General features: G+C 37.3%; 1 protein-coding gene across 24 annotated transcripts in view; it reads left to right on the top strand.

Annotated features, from left to right (window-relative positions):
- The window catches only part of AFDN (afadin, adherens junction formation factor), a 133,436-nt gene that overhangs the window by 95,063 nt on the left and 18,515 nt on the right, over positions 1 to 19,858 (top strand). For 23 of the 24 annotated variants that reach the window (XR_008237892.1, XM_052805515.1, XM_052805510.1 and 20 more), the window contains 6 exons: positions 14,474 to 14,539; positions 14,697 to 14,770; positions 15,287 to 15,405; positions 16,446 to 16,640; positions 16,899 to 16,990; positions 17,429 to 17,617. Coding sequence is in view for 23 of the 24 variants with exons in the window: in XM_052805515.1 (XP_052661475.1) it covers positions 14,474 to 14,539; positions 14,697 to 14,770; positions 15,287 to 15,405; positions 16,446 to 16,640; positions 16,899 to 16,990; positions 17,429 to 17,617 (735 nt within the window). In the remaining variant the exon portion in view is untranslated. The remainder of the gene's footprint in view (positions 1 to 14,473; positions 14,540 to 14,696; positions 14,771 to 15,286; positions 15,406 to 16,445; positions 16,641 to 16,898; positions 16,991 to 17,428; positions 17,618 to 19,858) is intronic. The other variant, XM_052805494.1, reaches the window with a different exon arrangement.

The raw sequence follows: 19,858 nt of genomic DNA, 5'->3' as shown, positions 1-19,858 counted from the left end.
CCTTTCCTCCCAGCATGAATTAATTGAAATGTTTGAGTAAGAAGATTTAGAAGTTGTTTTGTTTCAGGTGTTTTTTTTAATGCTCGTTGCTAATTCACATCAGCGGTCTGAACTACTGATGCTGCCTTAAAAGGCTTCTTAGGAGGAACTTAAAGTAAAAATGTAGTATTTAATTATCACTTCCAGCACAGATTTCTCAGTCTTGCAGGAATAAGATAGTATGTAAGTTGCCAGTTTATTTTTCATCATGAACAAATAAGTAGCTATGTGTTAGCAATTTGCCTGTTTCTTGTTGATAAATGACTTCCAGCAGGGTTTTTGGTTAAATTTTGGTACCTTGTAGATGTTCTATAAAATTTTGCTAATGCTTTCATATGCTGTGTAAAAACCAAAGCTTATGCCAGCACAGCATGATTTTTCTTCTCACTAGCTGTGAGACCGCAGCTCTGCTCAAGTAGAGTGTTTTTGTCTTTTTTTAATTCACTTGTATTTAGATTGATACTGCAAATGGGTCACCCAGACATTTGTATTTAATGCCTTCTGGAACAAAGTGAGTTTTAAAATTTATGTGCCAGTTCTTCCCTGCGCTAATACTTTCTGTATGCGGGCACTTGCTAGCAAGTCTGGAAAAGTTACAGCACACAAATGGTTTAGCTAGAATTCCTCTACCAGACTTCATGCAATTCTGGCATTCAAATAACTTCCAAAATTCTGTTTAGATACATGTTAATACGGCATTTTCGTTTTAAATTTTTTACTCTTATTAATGAAAGAGACTTTCAGAAGTGAACAAATTCTGTGTAGACTTTTTCCTGTACGAATAATACTCTCAACTGGAGTAGAAACTTAGGTGCTTACTAGTACGTGATAGTGTACACACTGATACTGGATTAAGTTGTATCCATCTGAAACTGCAGAGCAGCATTATGTGGAAGATTCTGCTGTGGGTGTTTTCTTGGCTGTAATTTGTCCTCGGCTATAGAGCCAAGCGCTGTTTCTTAAAAAAAGTGCAGCGATATAGGATAGTTTTTTTCCAAAATAGATTGCTCAGTGTGTCTGGCCTGTAAAGTCCTATCCACAGACGTAATTAAGCTGAGACATTAGTTCACAGTTGCCTTAACGGGGAAGAGCATCACAGAATCTCCAATACAACTTGTCGATTGGTACATAACTCTGAATAGCCCTTAGTGTTTCATTGCTCCTAGAGTATTTATAGCAAATGTACATTAAAAAGTTAACCCTTGTTTGGGGAAATAGAGCTTAAGCAATATATTTTCCTTGAGTTCAAGAGAAGATTTTTCGTTTGAAACAAAAGAGAAATGAAATCAAACAGGCTCATGTATTTAATTTCTTTAGTTAAAAATTGAGTGCTTTTATGCATTTGTAGAATATCATATGAATCTTAAGTTGCAGCATTTCTAATAATAAGAGACTTCCTTTTCAGAAAGGTTAAGAAAGACTAATGAATAAAACTTGCTTAGTCTTTTACAAATGTTGTATATGAAGCATTTTCCCTTTACTTACCACTTTTCCCGTTTCGTGAGAGCAAGAGTAAAGCACAATTAGGTAGGAACTGTTGCATTCTTGATTCCAGTCTCAGAATGAGACTTTAGGCCAATTGCTTTAGCTACTTTGTTTAATTGCTTTGGTTTTCATTAAAGAAGGTATGTTTTAGAACCACTCAATTTCCAGAGTGTGAGAGAAATGACATTGTTACAAATTGATATACTTCTGTGCAGCACAGAAGGCACTGCAGCTATTTGTGTCAGCATGCCTGCTTTCCATGTTTATCTAATTGCCTTATTAAGGTTTCTGAATACCACAGGGGTTTTTTTTGTTTTGTTTTGTGTTTGTTTTGTTGTGTTGTTTTTTTTTTTAAAAAAAAAAAAAGACTACATATGCACAAGACTATACTGCTGCATATTTTATTAATGCCATCTTGGGAAGTCCATTACCAAACATCCTGGGTTCTTTGGTCTTTTATCTCCTGGGAGAAGCACGCTTTAGGAAGGTAGAGGGTGGTGCAAGTCAATGTTGATTGCAAACATTCTTTTATAAAAAACTAACAGGTAACGCCTATTCCATTAAAGAGAACAACAAAATTTTTCAGTCCTTTCTCCTTACTCCTTTTGAGGCCATTTGTAAATAGAGCTTCTGGATGCAGTGGATGTGGAGTTTCTAGGTCATCAGATGCTTCAGAGTCCTGTGATACTGTACAGCTTGCAATCTAGCTTTTTTTCCTCTGAAGAGTAAGACACTTTTCATCTGTTTTCCCACCCAGTGCAACTTAAAAGCTGCAGTGGAATTGTTCATAGATGTTAAATGCTTGATATTTCTTTGCCTGTGAATAATGTTGATTGTCACCAAAGTTCACTGCCTGTTTTGTTTAATGGGAAATGGTTTGCCTGCTTGTGACAGTAGTTCGTCCAACTCCAAAAATGTTTGGTTTTTTCCCCCTACCATGGAGGATAATGAGAGGGGAAAGCAGAAGCTTACATATGTGGAGCATGGGTCAGTTCTAAAGTTGTTTTTTTTTTAAGTCAGGGTATGACGTGACTCAGAGCAGCTGTAGCCACAACTAACAGACCAGTTTTACATACAGTAGGCTGCTTCACCTCATTTATATTTGGAAATTATATAGGGCATGCTATGAAGTATTCTGTCTAATAATGACAGATTTCCAAAGCCTCTACATTGGTCTTGAGGCAGCCGAGGCCTTTGCCTCCTTTGAGAAAGTGGTTTTTTTTCTGATCTTCAAGTCCAGAGAAGTTTGCCCTCACTGGAGGCAGGACCAGTAGCTACAAAGTTGGCCTTTCCCATTCCTCCGGGCTGACAGCAAGTAGCTCAATGAGTCGTAGATGTAGTATGTTTGGTACCTAAAGTAGATAAGTACGTACTCATCCAGATACAACCTACAAAATGCATGTAGCTTTAGGGAATGTGAGTGTTTGGGTGATCAGAAACCTTTGCTTTTGCCTCCTAGAGAGTACATTTGTAAACTGGCTGCATAAGTTTAGTAAACTGATATTCTTTAAAATGCGTACAAGCTTGGGTTATTTAAATGTTTCTAGACTAATGCCAGGGAGGTCAGACTGAGACTTGATTCTGTTGCATAAACTTGCCTTTAAGGATGTTTATAAAAACTTACAAGAGATCTTCTGTGTAAACTTAAGAGTCTGGAATCAGAATTAGCCTTGATAAAAATCAGTAAAATCTACTCTGGGTGTAGACAGATAAAAGATTTCAGGCCTGATGGCTGGTATCAGGCTTGATAGCTACATTTCTGTCCTGTTTTGTTTAAAGACGTTTTTAGTTGCAGGGATTCATTCTGGTTTTAAACTGTTTAATTTTTATAAAATACAACAGAAGCTTCACAAAAAAGACCAACTTGGGGAAACAGTGTCATCCTTGAAATGTTATGAGAGATATCAGGTCCTAATATTTCAGCAAGGTATATTTGTGTATGTATATACATACACATATATGTGATATCTACATTATTAAAATGAAATCTTCTTTAATGTTTGCATAATTATGCAAAATCCAAGAAAGCCTTGAAAACTATTTATTTTTAAAAATTCTCCAATGGTTTATGTGAACTGTTGGATTGTTTTGACATGTAGTTTTGGTATCTGAAACCACTTGAATTGGAATATTACTTTGAAAAGATTGGTAACTGTATGGCACTTTTTTGTGGATTCAGTCAAACTTTCACTGGGGAGTGAAGATTCCTTCACTTCAGGACTACTTTTTCATGTTACTACTTATGTGAAGCTTGAAACCATTTAAATATTCATGTATTTAAGACGGAAATCTTCAAATCGGTATTGAAAGATCATTAGGAAGACTTTCTTGCATTTTATGTAAATGAAAGTAGGTTTTAATACATGTAACATATTTAAAAAAAACTTGTTATTGAAGTGTATTTTTTTTCTTTAGTCAAACGTGATTCTGCCAGTCTTTATTGGAGGCTGTTAATCACTCCAGTTTTATTGGAGTGATAAACAAAGTACGTGAAGCTAAACAGGTATGGGCAAATGATGGTTTAGAACAAGTAATGACAAGACCTTACTGTGAATTGTCTGGAGTGTTACCGGTTTGGTTAGGTGCCGTACCTGCAAATATGTTTTGCAGATGCATAGTTTTTCCTTAATTACTTAATATTACAATTTTGCTGTCATTCCTAACAACTGGAAAAGTGTTTTTGTAATAGTTTCCATAGTTTTAATTCTAATGATAGGTATTGAAATAACTAGTTCATCCTACAGATCGCTAAAACTGCAAGAATATTATTAACCTCGGAGAAAACACAGCTAGTTTGTGATCCACCTAAGCTAGCTGTGGGACATGATGTTTGAGGATGGGAGTAGCTTCACTGTTCAGAGGCCATCACCTCCTCACCAGATGGACCCTCATTCTCACCCTGGTACCTTTAGGTCGGGGTACTGGTGGGGCCGCCTGGTGTCTCGGCACCTCCAGCCCACCGTGCCACTGGTGGCAGGTCCCCGCGTGGCGTGGCACGGGTGGCTCTCCTGGGAACCCCGCTGCGCGGTGACGCAGCTCACTAGCAGGAGCTGCCTGTTGTTCCTGCCGTGCCGTTACGGCTGCTTGTCCTGGCAGATACCAAACGGGAAGGAGGAGCGGGCGGGAATTCTTCTGCCTGCTTTTAATGCTTCCGTGGTGACTGAGTCACCAGCTCGTGGGCTAGCTGTGGTGCTGCCATTAGGAAGACTATATCTGATGTTCCTGTTATTCAAACTGCTACTTTACATACAGTTGCGCTATATGGCGTGTCCCGATTTTAGGGCTGTTGTAATGTATGCGAGCCAAAGTTTCCTGTGTCTGTTACTGACAAAGTTGTCTGATAAAATTCATCTTGCGACATAGCAACACGAGCAATAAAATCTGTTCTCCATAAATACTCCCTTTAATTCTGTCATTTTTATTAATTCATTACTGCTGTAGTCTTGTACATCCTCAATTTGACATTCCTCTGATGTAGGAGTAGTTGGGTTTTTATTTTTTTTCCAGATCACTGTAGTTTATCTTGTTCTTTTCCTTATTGGTCTGATTACTCCATAGAAGTAGCTGTAAATTTTTTTTAATGCTGCCTCTTCTATTTCTAAATTTCTCATAGTAATTTCTTAAACAAATGCAGTATTAAGGGCGCAGTCCTGTTAGAGCAAGGAGGAGCTTGCAAAATAACGCTAATTGTGAAAACAAGTATGGACTGCTGTACGCTGATGTGTTGTTTGATAGATGGCCCAGATGATAAGTGGATGTGATGGAAAATGACTTGTTTCTTGTTAGGCTGTCTCAAAAGCCAAGGTTAGATTGCACTATCCAACTCAGTCCTTTGACAGAATTTTTGTAGTCAAGCAGAGAATCGTACCAGGCTTAAAAGGGGCAAATACCCATTTGGACAAGAGGTATGAAATCTTTGCATACCTTTGTCTGCCATAAATTTTAGTCATCTGAGCATACTTTTTTTTTCTTTGGACGCATTAAATGTGTGATTGACTTGGCTCTGTTGTATCAACTTTTTCCTTTCATCCTACTGCTCCCAGCAAATTGCCAGATTTTTTTTTTTGAGGCTGCAGTCTGTGTGACTTGAAGAGTTGAAATCCTGTAAACAAACCTAATATTTGGGGGGGGTGTTACTTTCTTCACCTTCCAGGTTTTCTTTTAATGAGGGACTCTAGTGTTGGGCACCTTTTTTTCTTTTTTTTTTTTTTTCTTTTTAGTGGTCGCCCCCCCCCCCCCCCCCCCCCCGTGTCAGTGCTGTGACTCTTAAGTATATTGTGTTGGCATTCTAAAGGTTGAAGTTGTGCTGACCAGAGGTGCCAAAATTTGCTCTTTAACTCCTATGGATTGCCATAGTTGCATGAGTTTTCAGAACTTTTCTAATCTTTCAGGTCCTACAGGAAAGTAATTCAGTCAATTAATTTGTTTATTCAATAAGTTCTTTACTAAATTCCTTTATATCAGGTGATATGTCCTGGGATACTAGCTTAAGTTTTCTGCTTGTCCTACTGCTTATTTAGAAGACATTTATGAATGAAAGTTCATGGAGTTTTTGTTACTTCTTAATTTTCCAAATGTAAGTACTTAACAAGTACTTTTTTTAATTAGTAGAGAAGAATGTGTGTGTGTGTGTGTGTGTATATATAAAAACATATATGCCAGTAAATACCAATGTTATTTATATTACATATGTAATAAAAAAATTTAAAGGTTGCTGTCTCTCAGGTGAGATTTTAATGTTGACTCTTTTTGTGGGCTCCAGTCTGTCTGAATTCGTTAATTTCTGAGATAAGATAGGTTTTTTTCTGAAACAGCTGAAAGCTCTTGCTGAAGTTCCAGCTGGTTAGCTGTGCTCTGCTCCACAGTCTTTGGTTGTATTTTCAGATGAAGTTCTGTTGATATTGTCAGTGTATTGGGGTTTTGGTTTTGGGGGGTTTTGTTTATTTTGGGGGGGAGGGTGGTGTGTGGTGTTTTGTTTGGGGTTTTTCAGTTTGTTTGGTTTTTTTGATTCAGTGTTACGGAGGAATGATAAAACATCCTCTGAAACAAATGAAATTATGTTTACTGCTAAATCTTCTCTCTTACATGTATACTTTCTTGTTTATGAAATCCTCTGCTATTTTAGTATTTAATAGTTTATAGTTTGGGAATATAGTCTGCAATTTTAGTTTCTTCTGACAGGTCAGGGGGTTTTGCTTTGAAAAGAATTGATTTAGGAAGTTTTGTAAGTATTTTATAAAATATTCAGTTTAGGTACTAGAGGGGGCACATCAACTTTTTTCTGATCAGTTTGGAGTTGAATTACAATATTTATGTATTTTACAGTGCTTGGGAGTTGAATTGCAGTATTTATTACATGCGTAGACTTCAGATGAAGAAGATTCAGTGTCAGTTTCTGTGTAGGGTCTACTCAGTTATTTGAGAAGGTCCCTTGTCAATGCAGCTACAAACCACCAGAAAAATAAGTATCTCTTGTTAGAACTAGGTTTTCCATATGTGCATTAGACAGATTAGAACATGGCTGAACATTGTTGAACAATGGTGACACTAAACTAGGGCCTAATTAGTACCACTTCAGTAACTTGAAGTTTTCATTTAATTTCAAATGAAGAGTTAGATTTGCATGGACTATGCAATGCATGACCTATGAACAGTACTGATGTGAAACTCCCCAAAATCATCGTCACCCAAATGTGTAATAACTTAACAAGCCTCTCTGTGTTTTATTTCCTTGCTTTTATTTATATCCTCAAGTTGTAATTTTAGACTCCATCTTGTAAGATTTTCCTAAACATGTTTTTGTTCTGTGATAAGAGCTATTTGAAACTAGGCTACTATGACAAAAATAAAGCTAGTCCTCTTTTGTAAAGCTTACCTATCTTTCTTCAGTCCCACTTTAAATATTGTTACACAGTGTAATGTGGGCCACACAGCTGCAATTAAGCCAGATTGAAGGGAAATAGAACTTCTGAAGAGTTTTAATTGCAGGATTTATTGATGGTGTTTCATACCTTAAGTTTTTTGCTTATCCTCTTGACTTGTAGCTCCTTTTATTCTTACTTTCAATGAGGAGGACTCATTGTTTATTTACTTTTTACAAGGTAGTCTGGTCCCTTAAACAAACATTTTCCCACACACTCTTTTCTTCATTTAGATTTAGGATAAAGACCTGAGTTACCATTCTAAGCAGACTTCTGTATGCAGAAGTGTCCTGTGTTTGCCTTTACCTCCCAAGTAGGATTAGAAGATCTATTAAAATTCCATCTAAATGCGAAAGTTCCCCATTGTCATAGAATTCCTGCAGCAACCTGTAAGTCACAGGAAATTTAGGATTAATTATTCTCATACTCAGACTAAACTCAAGTGCATGCCAAATTTGCAAGTGCAATATGTTAACATCTTTCAACTTGTGCTGTTTTAAAGCATTAAATTGCTTCTTAAGATAAGTGTAAGATAAGAAAAACTTTATACAGGTATTGCATCTCATGCAAATGCATGGTTTCATTCTGAGTACTGGACCTAATCATTTTCCTCAGTTTCCCACGTGCGTTGCCTGTGTACGTCCGTCTTAAAGATGAATAAGCCCAAGCATGGAGAAGATTATTTTCAAGAATCTTTTCATGTTTTTACTCAGAGACCTGATTAAGCTTCCTGGAAAAAAAAGGGGGACATTTTTATTCCATTGTGTAATTACATCAGTAAAGGTGTGTTGGTTTTTTTAACAGGATGCATTTACTTCAGTTCTAGATACGCTATTCATCTCCATCCCTTGCTAAAGTCAGAATGACTTGTATTTTTTACATTAAAAGGGGAATGGGTGGGCCTTGGCAAAGTTGGGAAGTGTCTTTTGGTGCGCTTTTCATGCAGGCTATCAAAAGCTTAAAAGGAAAATGTTTTTCCGCTGTGTAGTTTGTTTCTCTGTGTGGGAATCTGCATGTATGTGGCCTTTTTTTTGATTTTGCAATTGTTTTGGGACTTGGCTTCCACTAGAACACACTTGCTCTGCAGACACTGCTCAGAGCTGCTTGGCAAGTCAATAGGGGACCTATAGTAGGATCTAGGAATTCAAACAGTTTAAATTGTTGGGTTGAAAATCACGTTATTCACCAAACAGTGGAGTCTAAGGCTGCAGCAGAGAAACACTGATTATTTTATGTCATGCTGTTTTAACCCATTTGGGAATTGGGCAGCATTTAAACTGAAATGTTGTCTGCTAGGTCAAACTCCGTTGGCATTTTTTTGTATTGCTTATTAAAAAGAAGACTTCCCTAGTGGAAGTTCACAGATGTGCTCTAAACATGGGTGAATGTTCTTGTATTTAAAAGATGAACAATTCGTGGCTCTTATTTTCCTTCTCAAAGGGGGCTTTCGGGTTTCTAGCAGTGAAAAGCCCAGTTCAGGGTCTGATGGGAAAAGCCTACTTGATATTTGCCCTATGTATTCACAGCCCCTGACGATTACGGCTGTGTTAGCACAGGTACACAGTTGCCGTAACCTGATAAAAGTTGGCACAACAGCTTAACAAGAATAATGTCACCCCCGGTGACTGACCCTCCCAGCAGCCCCCTTTCCTGTAGGGTTATGAACAGTCGTGCTGTAAACCATTTGAGGAAGCTGATTTGGTTGAAAACAAAGCTTTTATTTGGGAGGAGGAGGGATGGGGATGGGGGCCAGCTTAGCCTTCAGCCAGGACTGTCGTGGGACATGCCATGACACAGGAGTGCCTGTGCAGGTCCAAGCGTGGGACAGTGTGGGAGCAGGCAGGTGGGTTTCTTTCTGACACTCTGTATGAGAGTACTGCTAGTGTCGTTCTAATTAATTTAATATTTAAAAAAAAATACTGAAATGTGTAAATAGTGCTCCGCTTCTGGCCTCCAAATTTAGTTCTCTCTGCTTTATGTGGTTTTTATGATCTTGGTTGTTCTTCCCTATTGGTTATTTAACTGTATTGTAAAAGCACAGAATGGAGGTGTTTCTCATTTTGAATCTTAGGTCTAATGTACTTGAGGTGTCAGAATTTTTAAACGTCATGTTTCCTTTCTTCAGTCCACAATTCACCATTTGTCTAATTCTGATCAGCTAATGCCTTCCTTACAAAACTTTTTTCCCTATGGTTCTCTGCTTTGGCTATGCATTGTAACAACAGATACCATTTAGAGCTAAACAAAAGAGATCTTCAGAGTAGAGTGTTATGCTCACGCAGTTCAGTTCAAGATTATTGTCACCCAGGTGAACTGAAGCAGCAGTAGTAGGTTTGTGGGTTTTTTCCAGTGAAAATTGAAAATTTTCCTTAAATTATTACTTAAGGGGAAGGATTTCCCAAAGTTTTCCTCAGAAAGGTACTATTGTTTCACTTTCTGCAAGGATTGTGGGAAAAAGTTGCTTCAAGTGGGAAAGAAAACAGGTAGATTGGTAGCACTAGAGAGTTTACTACTGTAGATGAGGCTTTTTTACCACTCCCCCCCCTAGAATTTGCTGTATTATTTTTTGAAAATACTTGTAAAGGTTTTGGGGGTTTTGTATTTGGCTATACATATTTGAGAAAATGTGCTGTAGGTTCCAGTATGTTAATCTTGGGGAGGGGAATAAACCATCTTTTTATGCTTACTACATTCTTGCTTTCCACAGTCATCTAACTTCTCTACAGTTGTGGTGTTCTGTTTGGTTTAACAGCTTTACAGATACATATGCTTTTGGTATTCAGGATTGGAGAAAATAAAGAGAACTGAAAAGAATGTTTACCATATTATTGTTACTGATACACACGTCATCACTCTGATTTATTTGTGGGGGAATAGTTTTAGTTATGTTGACCTTCAGATTCCTGTGAAAGAAAAGCAGGTTAATAAGCAGTTTACAAAGAAACCTGTTTTATTGTAATGCCAGTAAATGATAGGAGAAAAATCTTTATGGTGCATATGAGAATTTTCATCACTTTGGAGTCTAGTATGCATGTCTAACTGCGTACTAACATCCTTTTTATGTCCTTAATAGCTGTATATTTCCTTCTAATGCAGTCTCCTGGAAGGTGGAACTGAAGCAAAATTAAGTCTGTTTCAATAGAAATTTAGAATTTGGATTCAAATGTCTATAAAGCTTAGGGTAAAAGTTGAAGGAAGATGATGAGTTAACTTTGAGGACACTTAGTGAGAAGTCTTCCCAAGCATAAGTGAGAGCACAGGCACGTTATTAGAAACATATTAAATGGCACAGGAATTAGGCAGAGAAGGAGCTTATTTGTCCTAGTAATATGTGAGTAGATGTGGTAGCTGATAAAGATTTTTTTTTTTTAATGTAATCTGAAAGGAAATATATTTTTAAATCATTTTTTGTGCTTTCAAAATTCATTAGCTTTGTATTAAGTGAGATGACTTTGAGCTAACACATCTGCTGGTAACTTCTCTTAAAAGAACAGGAAAGGGATTGACAAACTGTATAGGCTTCAAGAAGGAACAAGGAGTAAAATGTCAGCTCCTTCAAATCATACTGAAGAATTACTGTAACGCTTAGAGTATAGGAACAGTTAGAGCAAAAATCATCTGATCTGTATTTCCAGCTGTGGGGTATTTAGCCAAAGAACATAAAAAGTGTAAGATGTTCCTCCCAGTTTCTAGCTTTCTGTAATTTCAGAATTTCTTTCAGAGTGCATTATACCTGTATCTTCGTTTTTTTTCTGAAAGCCCTTGAAGGGCTGTACCATGAATCGGTGATCTTTTTTGTGCATGTTTGCATTTTGGCATCTACAGCAGTCTTGTTCCTGGCAGTTCCCCAATTTAATTATGAAATCCTACAGAAAATGTTTTGGTGGGGTTTTTTGTTGTTGTTGTTGTGTTTTGTTTGGTTTTGGTTTTTACTTTTTAAAATATGCTAGCTGTGGTAGCATGAGTAAGAAAGCTTCCTCTGTTGGCTGATTAGAGAGATGATAAATAATCCAATCTGTGCCACTCATTATCCTGTAGACCTTCACTTCTTTGATTGTTGCTAAGCTGAGGAGTCCGTGTCTAGTTGGTTCTCTCAAGAAATATATTCCATGTTTCTGATCATCCTTGTTATCCTCTGAGCCTCATGGTTCTGCTGGTGTCATTTTGTAAGGAAGTAATCAGAATTATAAACAGTTTTGTAAATGTGAACCTTTTAGATTTTTAGTGACCGTGGTTGTTTCTGTTTTGTTTGTTCTTTTCTATTGGTTATGTTGGCTTCCAGATATTTGAGCTGATATGTGAAGATGGCTCTGAAAACAGTGACTAAAAAGATCTTTCTCAAGGAGTTAAAGCCAGTTTAGAAACTATTATATGGATATTGGTGCAACTGCAAATGTTTATCTCATCATTATCTGCAAGCCACTGCACATATCATGAGCTTAAAGAGAAGGTTTCAACTTCATTTAACATGCACTGACAATCATAATCAAGTGTAAGAGAGGTGAAGTGTATGAATATAGTGTCTAATGTAATTCATTAGTACCAAAGTCACGATCCCAAAATTACATGATTAATATGTGCGCTGTTTTAAGTGGCAATGCTATTCCAAAGGCTTGCTGGTTTTACCTGATCTTTGACTGTATTAGGCAGATCTTTGTCTGAATTCCTGGGCCCAAGGGGATGAGATTCTTGCTAGCACCCTTTGAAGTTAGGGCTGAATACAAGCAGTGTCAATCCCAGGTGGCTTCAGAGGCTTCTGGTTAGTCTTGGTCAGTCTGGCCTCCAGGAAAAGCTGCTGTTAGGTCCCTGCAGTTACATACAACTACATGATGTATGAGGTTGTAACTACAAGGGTGGTTGGGTGGGTGAGTTGCTGTTAACTCTTTCACTCTTTGGAACTAAAGGAGCTTGCCTCTAGGTATATTTAGAGGTTGGAGGCAGAGGAAGGAGCGTATAAACCCAATCATCTTAATTTTCAGTTCCCAACAAGGGGAGGTGGTAACTGATTCTGCCAACAGTGCCCCGATGGGGACCAGTCCCTTACACGGTTGGAGCATTCCTTCACACTTGGACCAGTGAAATACGTTTCCCCCCCTGCCATTATTGCTCCAGTGTTCAGCATCATGTGATCCTTCTCCAACTCTTGGTTTTGTCTTACTAGATAAGTTTTCTGTACGGTAAATTTAGTTATATTATTGTTTGCCCTTTTTCTGGAACACTTAATGAGCATGGCGATCAGCACATTCATTTAGGGCTTCTCTGAATTTCCATTCCTTGTGAAAACTAACAACTTTCTATCCATTGTTGAACCACTTATTAATACACAAGGACAAGTTCCTTCTTAGCCCATGTCACCTTAAAGTCTTGGAAGAACTCCTGGTAAGAGGTCTTGCCACATCCATCTTGAAACTCTAGGTGTTCAGTCAACCGGATCATCCTTCCCCATGTGCTTCTTGGTTACTTGGGGAAAAAAGATTTGTGAAGCATGATTTCATTTGTCATTATATTTATCTAGCTGTCTTCTGACTTGTGTTTCTCATAACTTTAACTGATTTTTCTGGTATAAAGATAAAAATGTTCTGCAGTTACCTTGATGTTTCTTTAGAGCCCTTTAAAAAAAAAAAAACAAAAAAGTAACTAATTTTTTTTTAATTGCATTTGTATTCTTTCCAGACAAAGAAAGGGTCCTTAACTTCAGTTATTTATTGCATTTTTTCCCCTTTTTTTCTGTAAGTACAGCTTAAGCAATTACTGTGAAAAATTTAGACATGTAGAATGTTAATCTGGAAGCATGGGACTCGAAGGAATTCCTTTTCTGTGGCTTTTGAGTAAACATTTGGGATTAACTCAAGATTCAATGAATAAAAATAGGTCTTTCAGTTGCTTAGAAAACCATGTATAACACTGGCTTTTAAATAATCTTCACCTTGATTTTTATTTTACTTTATTACAACAGTGGGAGCAATGAATGCTTCTGCTGCCAAAAGAAAAGAGTTGGAAAAGGTGGGGGAACAAAGGAGGAGGAAGTTGCATATTCAGTATCAAAGCAACTTGGGGGGTTATTTTAGGAAACGACATTACATTAAAAACTGTGCTCTGTTGAAAACTTACTTAGCACTCTTCTTCCAAGTGACTTGCAGAGTAAAATGGCACCGTTTGCTATAGTAGATAATGAAATCACAAGTGATTGTCTTACATTATAAGTGACAATTTAAAGGTTTGCGATACTAACGTTTAGACTGATCTGTGTGGTGTCTTGTAAATTGGAGCATGTGGATGACACAACAGCATGGCTTGAATAGATGCTTCTGTTGTCTTGTCTTGAATCTGTTGGTTGTCTCCCAGTAAGTTCACTGTTAACAGTCCTTTCAAAGTTCAGCGGAGTACGTTGAGGCAGATGTTTTATGAAAAAAATTGCATGGTTTTGCAGTAGACTTAAATATTGCCTCTGTCAACTCTGAAAGACTTATTAATTATAATGTCTACTTTACTTGTTTATTGTAAAATGAGAGGCACTGTTTGTTCCTTTACACTAGCTCCTTTACAGTCCTAATGAATGTAAAAAGCATTTCTATTCCTTTTTCTTGTAATCTGCAATATAACTTGTTTCATTTGGGTATTAGCAAGGGAAACAGTGCAGTCTTTTGGAACATAATACATAGAGGTATAAAAAATAATAGCATGCATGTAGAAGTGCAAATAAGTATTTCTTATTAGAAGGGGATTAGAACAAACTTCTAAAGTATGTTTTAGTTAATGTATTTTCTTTCTTATTCAAGCTTGCATTAAGACCAAATATTCTTTGCTTCTAACAATGCCTGCAGGTTCAATAGGCCTAATATTAAAATTTTCTTTTGACTTTAAATGAATGCAACTCTTTTCTGTGTAACTGGTTTTTTCCAGTTTGGGAATATATAAAAGTAATGAGAACGTAGAGGTTTATCTAGCCATGCAAAACTGATTAACACTTGTGGAGTGCTTAAGAGATTAAATATAACTGTAATAAATTAATGCCTCTTTCTCTGTAGGGTGCGGGTCAAGACAAACTTGGAATATATGTCAAGTCTGTTGTGAAAGGAGGTGCTGCAGATGTGGTTAGTAATATTCTTAAACATCAGAAGTTCAAAGGTAGAAAGATCCTTTGGAAACGCTTTTGAATCCTTTCTTTACTTGTATGTGTGAATAATTGTTTTAATTTAGACCATGTTAGTGTTGGTGTATGAATTTCTTCTCTCTGGGATATGTTTTTAGGATGGTCGTCTGGCTGCAGGGGATCAGTTGCTCAGTGTGGATGGTCGAAGTTTGGTGGGCCTGTCCCAGGAAAGGTAAGGAATGCTTTCCATGGGTGTCTTTACATGAAGAAAGTGCTAGAGTAGTTATATACTGAAAAGCTCTTTTTTTTACATTTTAGGCTTTGTCTTAGCTTTTTATAACTGCCTATCAATAACATTAGTAACAAGGTCAACTGTTTCTGTAGTATTTCCCGTATATGATATGGGTTATCTATATAGAAGAGATTGTATTACACATTTGGGCTTCAGTTTTGAGCAAACGTCATTTAGCTCTAACTTTAAATATTTTGACTTCTGACCTTTAACTGCAGAAACTGGAAATAGTACTTGCCTGTAGGTGTTGTCTGTAATAAGTGTATCTTCTCGTCATCATCTAATTTTTTTCAAAGTGATTTTAAGTATTACTCAGAAAAAGAGTGTTTTGTCAAACAAAAGATTACTGGAATAGATGTGAGAAATCCATGACATACAAACTGATAATAAGGAGAACTAAGTAATAATACAGTGCCTAATTTTATTTTATTTTCTTTGCTTTGGCTTTTATTGCAGGGCAGCAGAACTTATGACTAGGACAGGTTCTGTAGTAACACTAGAAGTAGCAAAGCAAGGGGCAATTTACCATGGTCTGGCAACCCTGCTTAATCAGCCATCCCCAATGATGCAAAGAGGTAAAAATGCTAATATTATTTATGTCGGTAACAGCTTTATAAGTCTTAGGATGCAGAAAATATAATAATTCACAATAGCTTGCCAAATATTACCAAAACATTAAATCAGAAAACAAACATAATTGCACAGAAAAGAAGCATTTCCTTTCTTATCAAAAGTTCATCTCTTTTTAAATATTGTTTGAAATTATGCCAGTCTAATCATTAATAAATGCTTTGCATATGTACCTTTTCAAAAATTGAGTGATGTATTTAAACACAGTTCTGGTTTGAAGTAATTTTTATTTTAGCAAATGGAATATAATGAATACAAAGGGCATTGAACTTCAATGGCTTTTTTTATCCCTTTCATAAAAGCTGCTCTCCTCCTCTCAGAATATGACTTCCTTGTAACCAGCGTGTGCAGTGTAATTACTAAGGGAGAAATAAATAGAAATAGAAGCCCCTGGAACATGTTATGCCATTGATTGATTGATTGATTTTTAAACTAGAAATATTGAAACGTATCTTCCTAAGTTTCTGTGTCTGATCATAAGAAGTTCTGGGATGTTTCCCCAATTTTATATCATCCTACTTCAGTGAATAACAAAAGACATATTTAAGTCTTACACAAAATAATGTTGTAAAGGAAATAACTTTATAAAGGAAGACCTTTTCTACATATAGGGTAGTACTACGGTATAGAAAAGAATGGATTAAAAGAATAAATCCTTATTAGCACAGTTTACAACACCATCCTAGATGCCATATGCCTCTGAGAGTCAGCAAGAGACTTTTCAGTAAAGCACATTTGGCTTTTCCAAATATTGTGGTACCTTTTCAAAAGTTCTTCTGAAGCATACAAATCAAAGGAATCCTGTATAGTTGATAGAAGAGTAGGATTGTGTATCTGAAGAAGTGAAGATTTTAAAATCTAGCATTTGCTTTACTGGGAACTCATTTTTAATTATAAATGCAAGGTAGCTCTGGTGTGAAAAAGAATATGCTAGACAGTAGTTAATATAAGCGAAAGGGGGAAAATACATATCCAACTGTTACAGTTTCTGACCGCCGTGGCTCAGGTAAACCCCGACCAAAGAGTGAAGGTTTTGAGCTGTATAATAACTCCACTCAAAATGGATCACCTGAGAGCCCTCAGCTGCCGTGGACAGAGTACAGTGAACCAAAGAAGCTGCCAGGGGATGATAGATTAATGAAGAACAGAGCTGATCATCGCTCCAGTCCCAATGTAGCAAGTAAGTACGATTATCCTCTTTTTAGGGGTAGATGCTTCCTCCGCTAGTTTTACAGGCTGTCGAATTCAGAAAGGGGATGATTGTTTTTAAACGTGGATTAAGTTTAAAATGCCAACGTAGTAGTAACATTTGGAGCAAGCCTCTTGTTAGAACTATTCAAAGGAAAAATTGTAGTTACTTTCTGAATACTATTATTTTATTAAGTTGTGTAAATTATTATTAACAGTCATGTAAATGCTTCCTTTAACTTTCCAACAGATCAGCCTCCAAGCCCCGGAGGAAAGAATGCTTATGCATCTGGAACTACCACCAAAATAACCTCAGTCTCTACTGGAAATCTTTGTACAGAGGTCAGAAGTGGCAAGCAAAATGCTGGCTGTTAAACTTTCCTTAGCTATCAATAGCATCAAGTGTGCTTGAGTCAAACCAGTGTCTGTCTTAACTATTTGAACATAATGCTGGTGCTAGTGATTGGGTGGGGGGTTTGCTTATTAGGGCAAATGGAAGATTGAGACAGTTTTGAGTGATTTTATTAAATTTTGTTCATTAAGTTGTCCTTGTGATTTCTTAGGTTTGGACAATATTGCGTGCTTGTTTTCAGACCGTAAAAACATGAGTCATAACCACAATTATATTTGATACTAGACAACCTCTTTATCTCCTGTTCCAGACAAATAATGCTCTTATGAGCCAAAGAAAACATTTAGAAAATGCATGTTTAGAATAATATTCTGTATAGATCTGTGTGACTAGAAAATTCTACCTTATGTTCTTTCTACATTTTTCAGGAACAGACTCTGCCCCAACGACCTGAAGCTTATCCCATCCCAACACAGACCTATACTAGAGAATATTTCACATTCCCAGCTTCAAAGTCTCAGGATCGAATGGGTCCAGCTCAGAGTCAGTGGCCAAATTATGAAGAAAAACCACAGGTCCAGGCTGAAAGTAATCATTCGATCAATACTACAATGCAGGTGAGAAGTAATTTCTTTCAATATAAGAAAAAAACAGAACAAACCTGCTTGCTTTCCACTCCCAGACTGCTGAGACGTTTTTGCAGAACAGTCAACTCTGATCTCTGAGCTGTTGAGGACAAACTGTACCACAGGGTGGGGAACAACTGTACTTCTGCCAAGATTGGCTTGGGTTCAGAAACCTTACCCTTCCCCTGCCGTAGAATTTATGTTACCATGTGCTGTGGACCTGTTATCTGGGATGTTTTAACCCCTCGTTAGAGGTAATGGGGTGTAGATGGTAGTAGGGCTTGTGTTGTAAAATGTTTTGTGGTTTTCTGAAAAGCAAACTAAATCTTTCGGTCTTCCAAGAAAGTTCATATGGAAAAATCTCTTTGCCTGTGGGGTGCGTTGTTTAAGTGACGAAGTGGAAGTATTAAAAATGAAATAAAACAGTACTTTGAGACCTAACCAAGGTCTTCACTGAAACACATTCCCTGCTCTCAGTTTAAAAAAAAAAAAAAAAAAATTCAAGTTGCATCTATTATCAACATGCAGCTGCTTCTTGACCTGAAATGAATTTACCCCCACTATACCTTTATAAATTCAAAAAATAATGTTGTTCTGCTCTTTGTAAATGACGACTTTACTCAAATCCATACAGGAAATTAAATCTAGATCTACTAAATCCAGCCACTGGATCATCTCTTCTCTAATCCACCAGAGACTTAAAAATACAGAGAGAAAACTTTTGCTATTTCTTAACTTGTGATAAAAGCAGGGCCTTGCAGCAGACTGAGTATGTTTCACTTTTGGAAAAGCAGTGTCATGTAAATTATCTTGAGATTGTGTCATAGAAGCAAAGTAAGGCGTGATTATTGATTGCTCACACATGTATTGGCAAGTGAATTCAGTAAAAAGTCAGTTGAATAAAAGCTTAGTGCCTTTTTTTTTTTTTTAAGTATTATAGATAGCTAATCCTAATTATTTCAGCCGTTAAGAAAATAGGTGTTATACCCAAAGTAGGATGGTAATTTTGAAGGAGAATGCTGCAAGTTAAATGACTGTGGCAAATAGCTATGGAAATATTTTGCTGAATTTCCGTGCTTAACTCCTTCACGTTTTGTGATTTCAAACCTAATCTTAACTGCATAGTTTATGTCTAGGCTCTCTCTGTCAGTGATGGGACGGGGAGGCTAGGACCTCCAGAGAATGGTTCCTACCCATTTCTCTTTAACGGGATGAATTGCTGCCTGGACATGCATCTGTCCCCTGCTTAAGACAAGCTTAAGTGAGTAGCTTAGATGAGGTGGTTAAAACTGGTGAGATGAACCCCATCTGTGGAAGCTGTAGACAGATATGGAATTTGAGCTATGGTCTTCAGGCTGAATGCAGTACAGAAAAGCATTTTTATAAAGCAGATGGCTAGAAGCTTTAGCTCCTTACAAACATTGAAAGTGTACACGATTTTGCTCCACCATACAATAGTTCTTAAGCTGAAAATTAGAGGAAAACAGACTTTAAAAAAAAAAAAAATCAAACCCCCAAAATATCCTTTTAATCTTTACAGTGAGAACTGGGCTTGTAAAAAAAGCTGCCGTAAGCTACTGACTGATGTGAAATGCCTGTTTTCTGTTCTGAAGGCCTTAGCCAACTGTGTGGCTAGGTGCATCTTTACAGCAAATCTAACACAAATAGCTGTGTGTTCAGCTCTGCTGGACTAATAGAGCGTAAAAAATACACTTGTTCATCTCAAAGAAGGCATTCTTCAGAGGTCATGGTTAAGGTCGTTGATGGAGGAAAAAGAAAAGGAGTTTGCGTTGTTAGTCTTCTCTCAGTTGTTCATAATTGGTACATTATGTGTTCAGTGCTTAGTAGTTCCTAACATTCAAAGTAGGAATATTTGCTTCAAGAAAATCATTAACAGATTTGATAAGCCTAATTTATGGTCCAGTATTCCTTTTCAGGAGGTTGTACAGTGCAGCGAGACCCTGAACTTGTATAAAAAAAAGACTCGGTGTTTGACACGCTAAAAAAGCAACAAAAGCGCAGACCAATACACCCGTGCCCCAAGAGCAGGCAGAATTAGACCCGGCCGCCCCGGTTCCGTACCCGCGAACGGTGCCGCAGCAGTGAGAGCTTCCCGCGGGTCGTCTCGCCTCTCACGGGAGGAGGGTGGGCAGCGGCTCCCTTCTCTCTTCCTCGGCAGCCTTTCTGTTTGCCTTCCCAATAAGGAAAAACATTCAGTCGAGCCAGCTGCAG

Source organism: Harpia harpyja, chromosome 13 (assembly GCF_026419915.1).
Source record: "Harpia harpyja isolate bHarHar1 chromosome 13, bHarHar1 primary haplotype, whole genome shotgun sequence".
Taxonomy (NCBI): domain Eukaryota; kingdom Metazoa; phylum Chordata; class Aves; order Accipitriformes; family Accipitridae; genus Harpia; species Harpia harpyja.
Note: the sequence above shows the minus strand (reverse complement) of the source record. Positions and strands in the feature narration are given on the sequence as shown.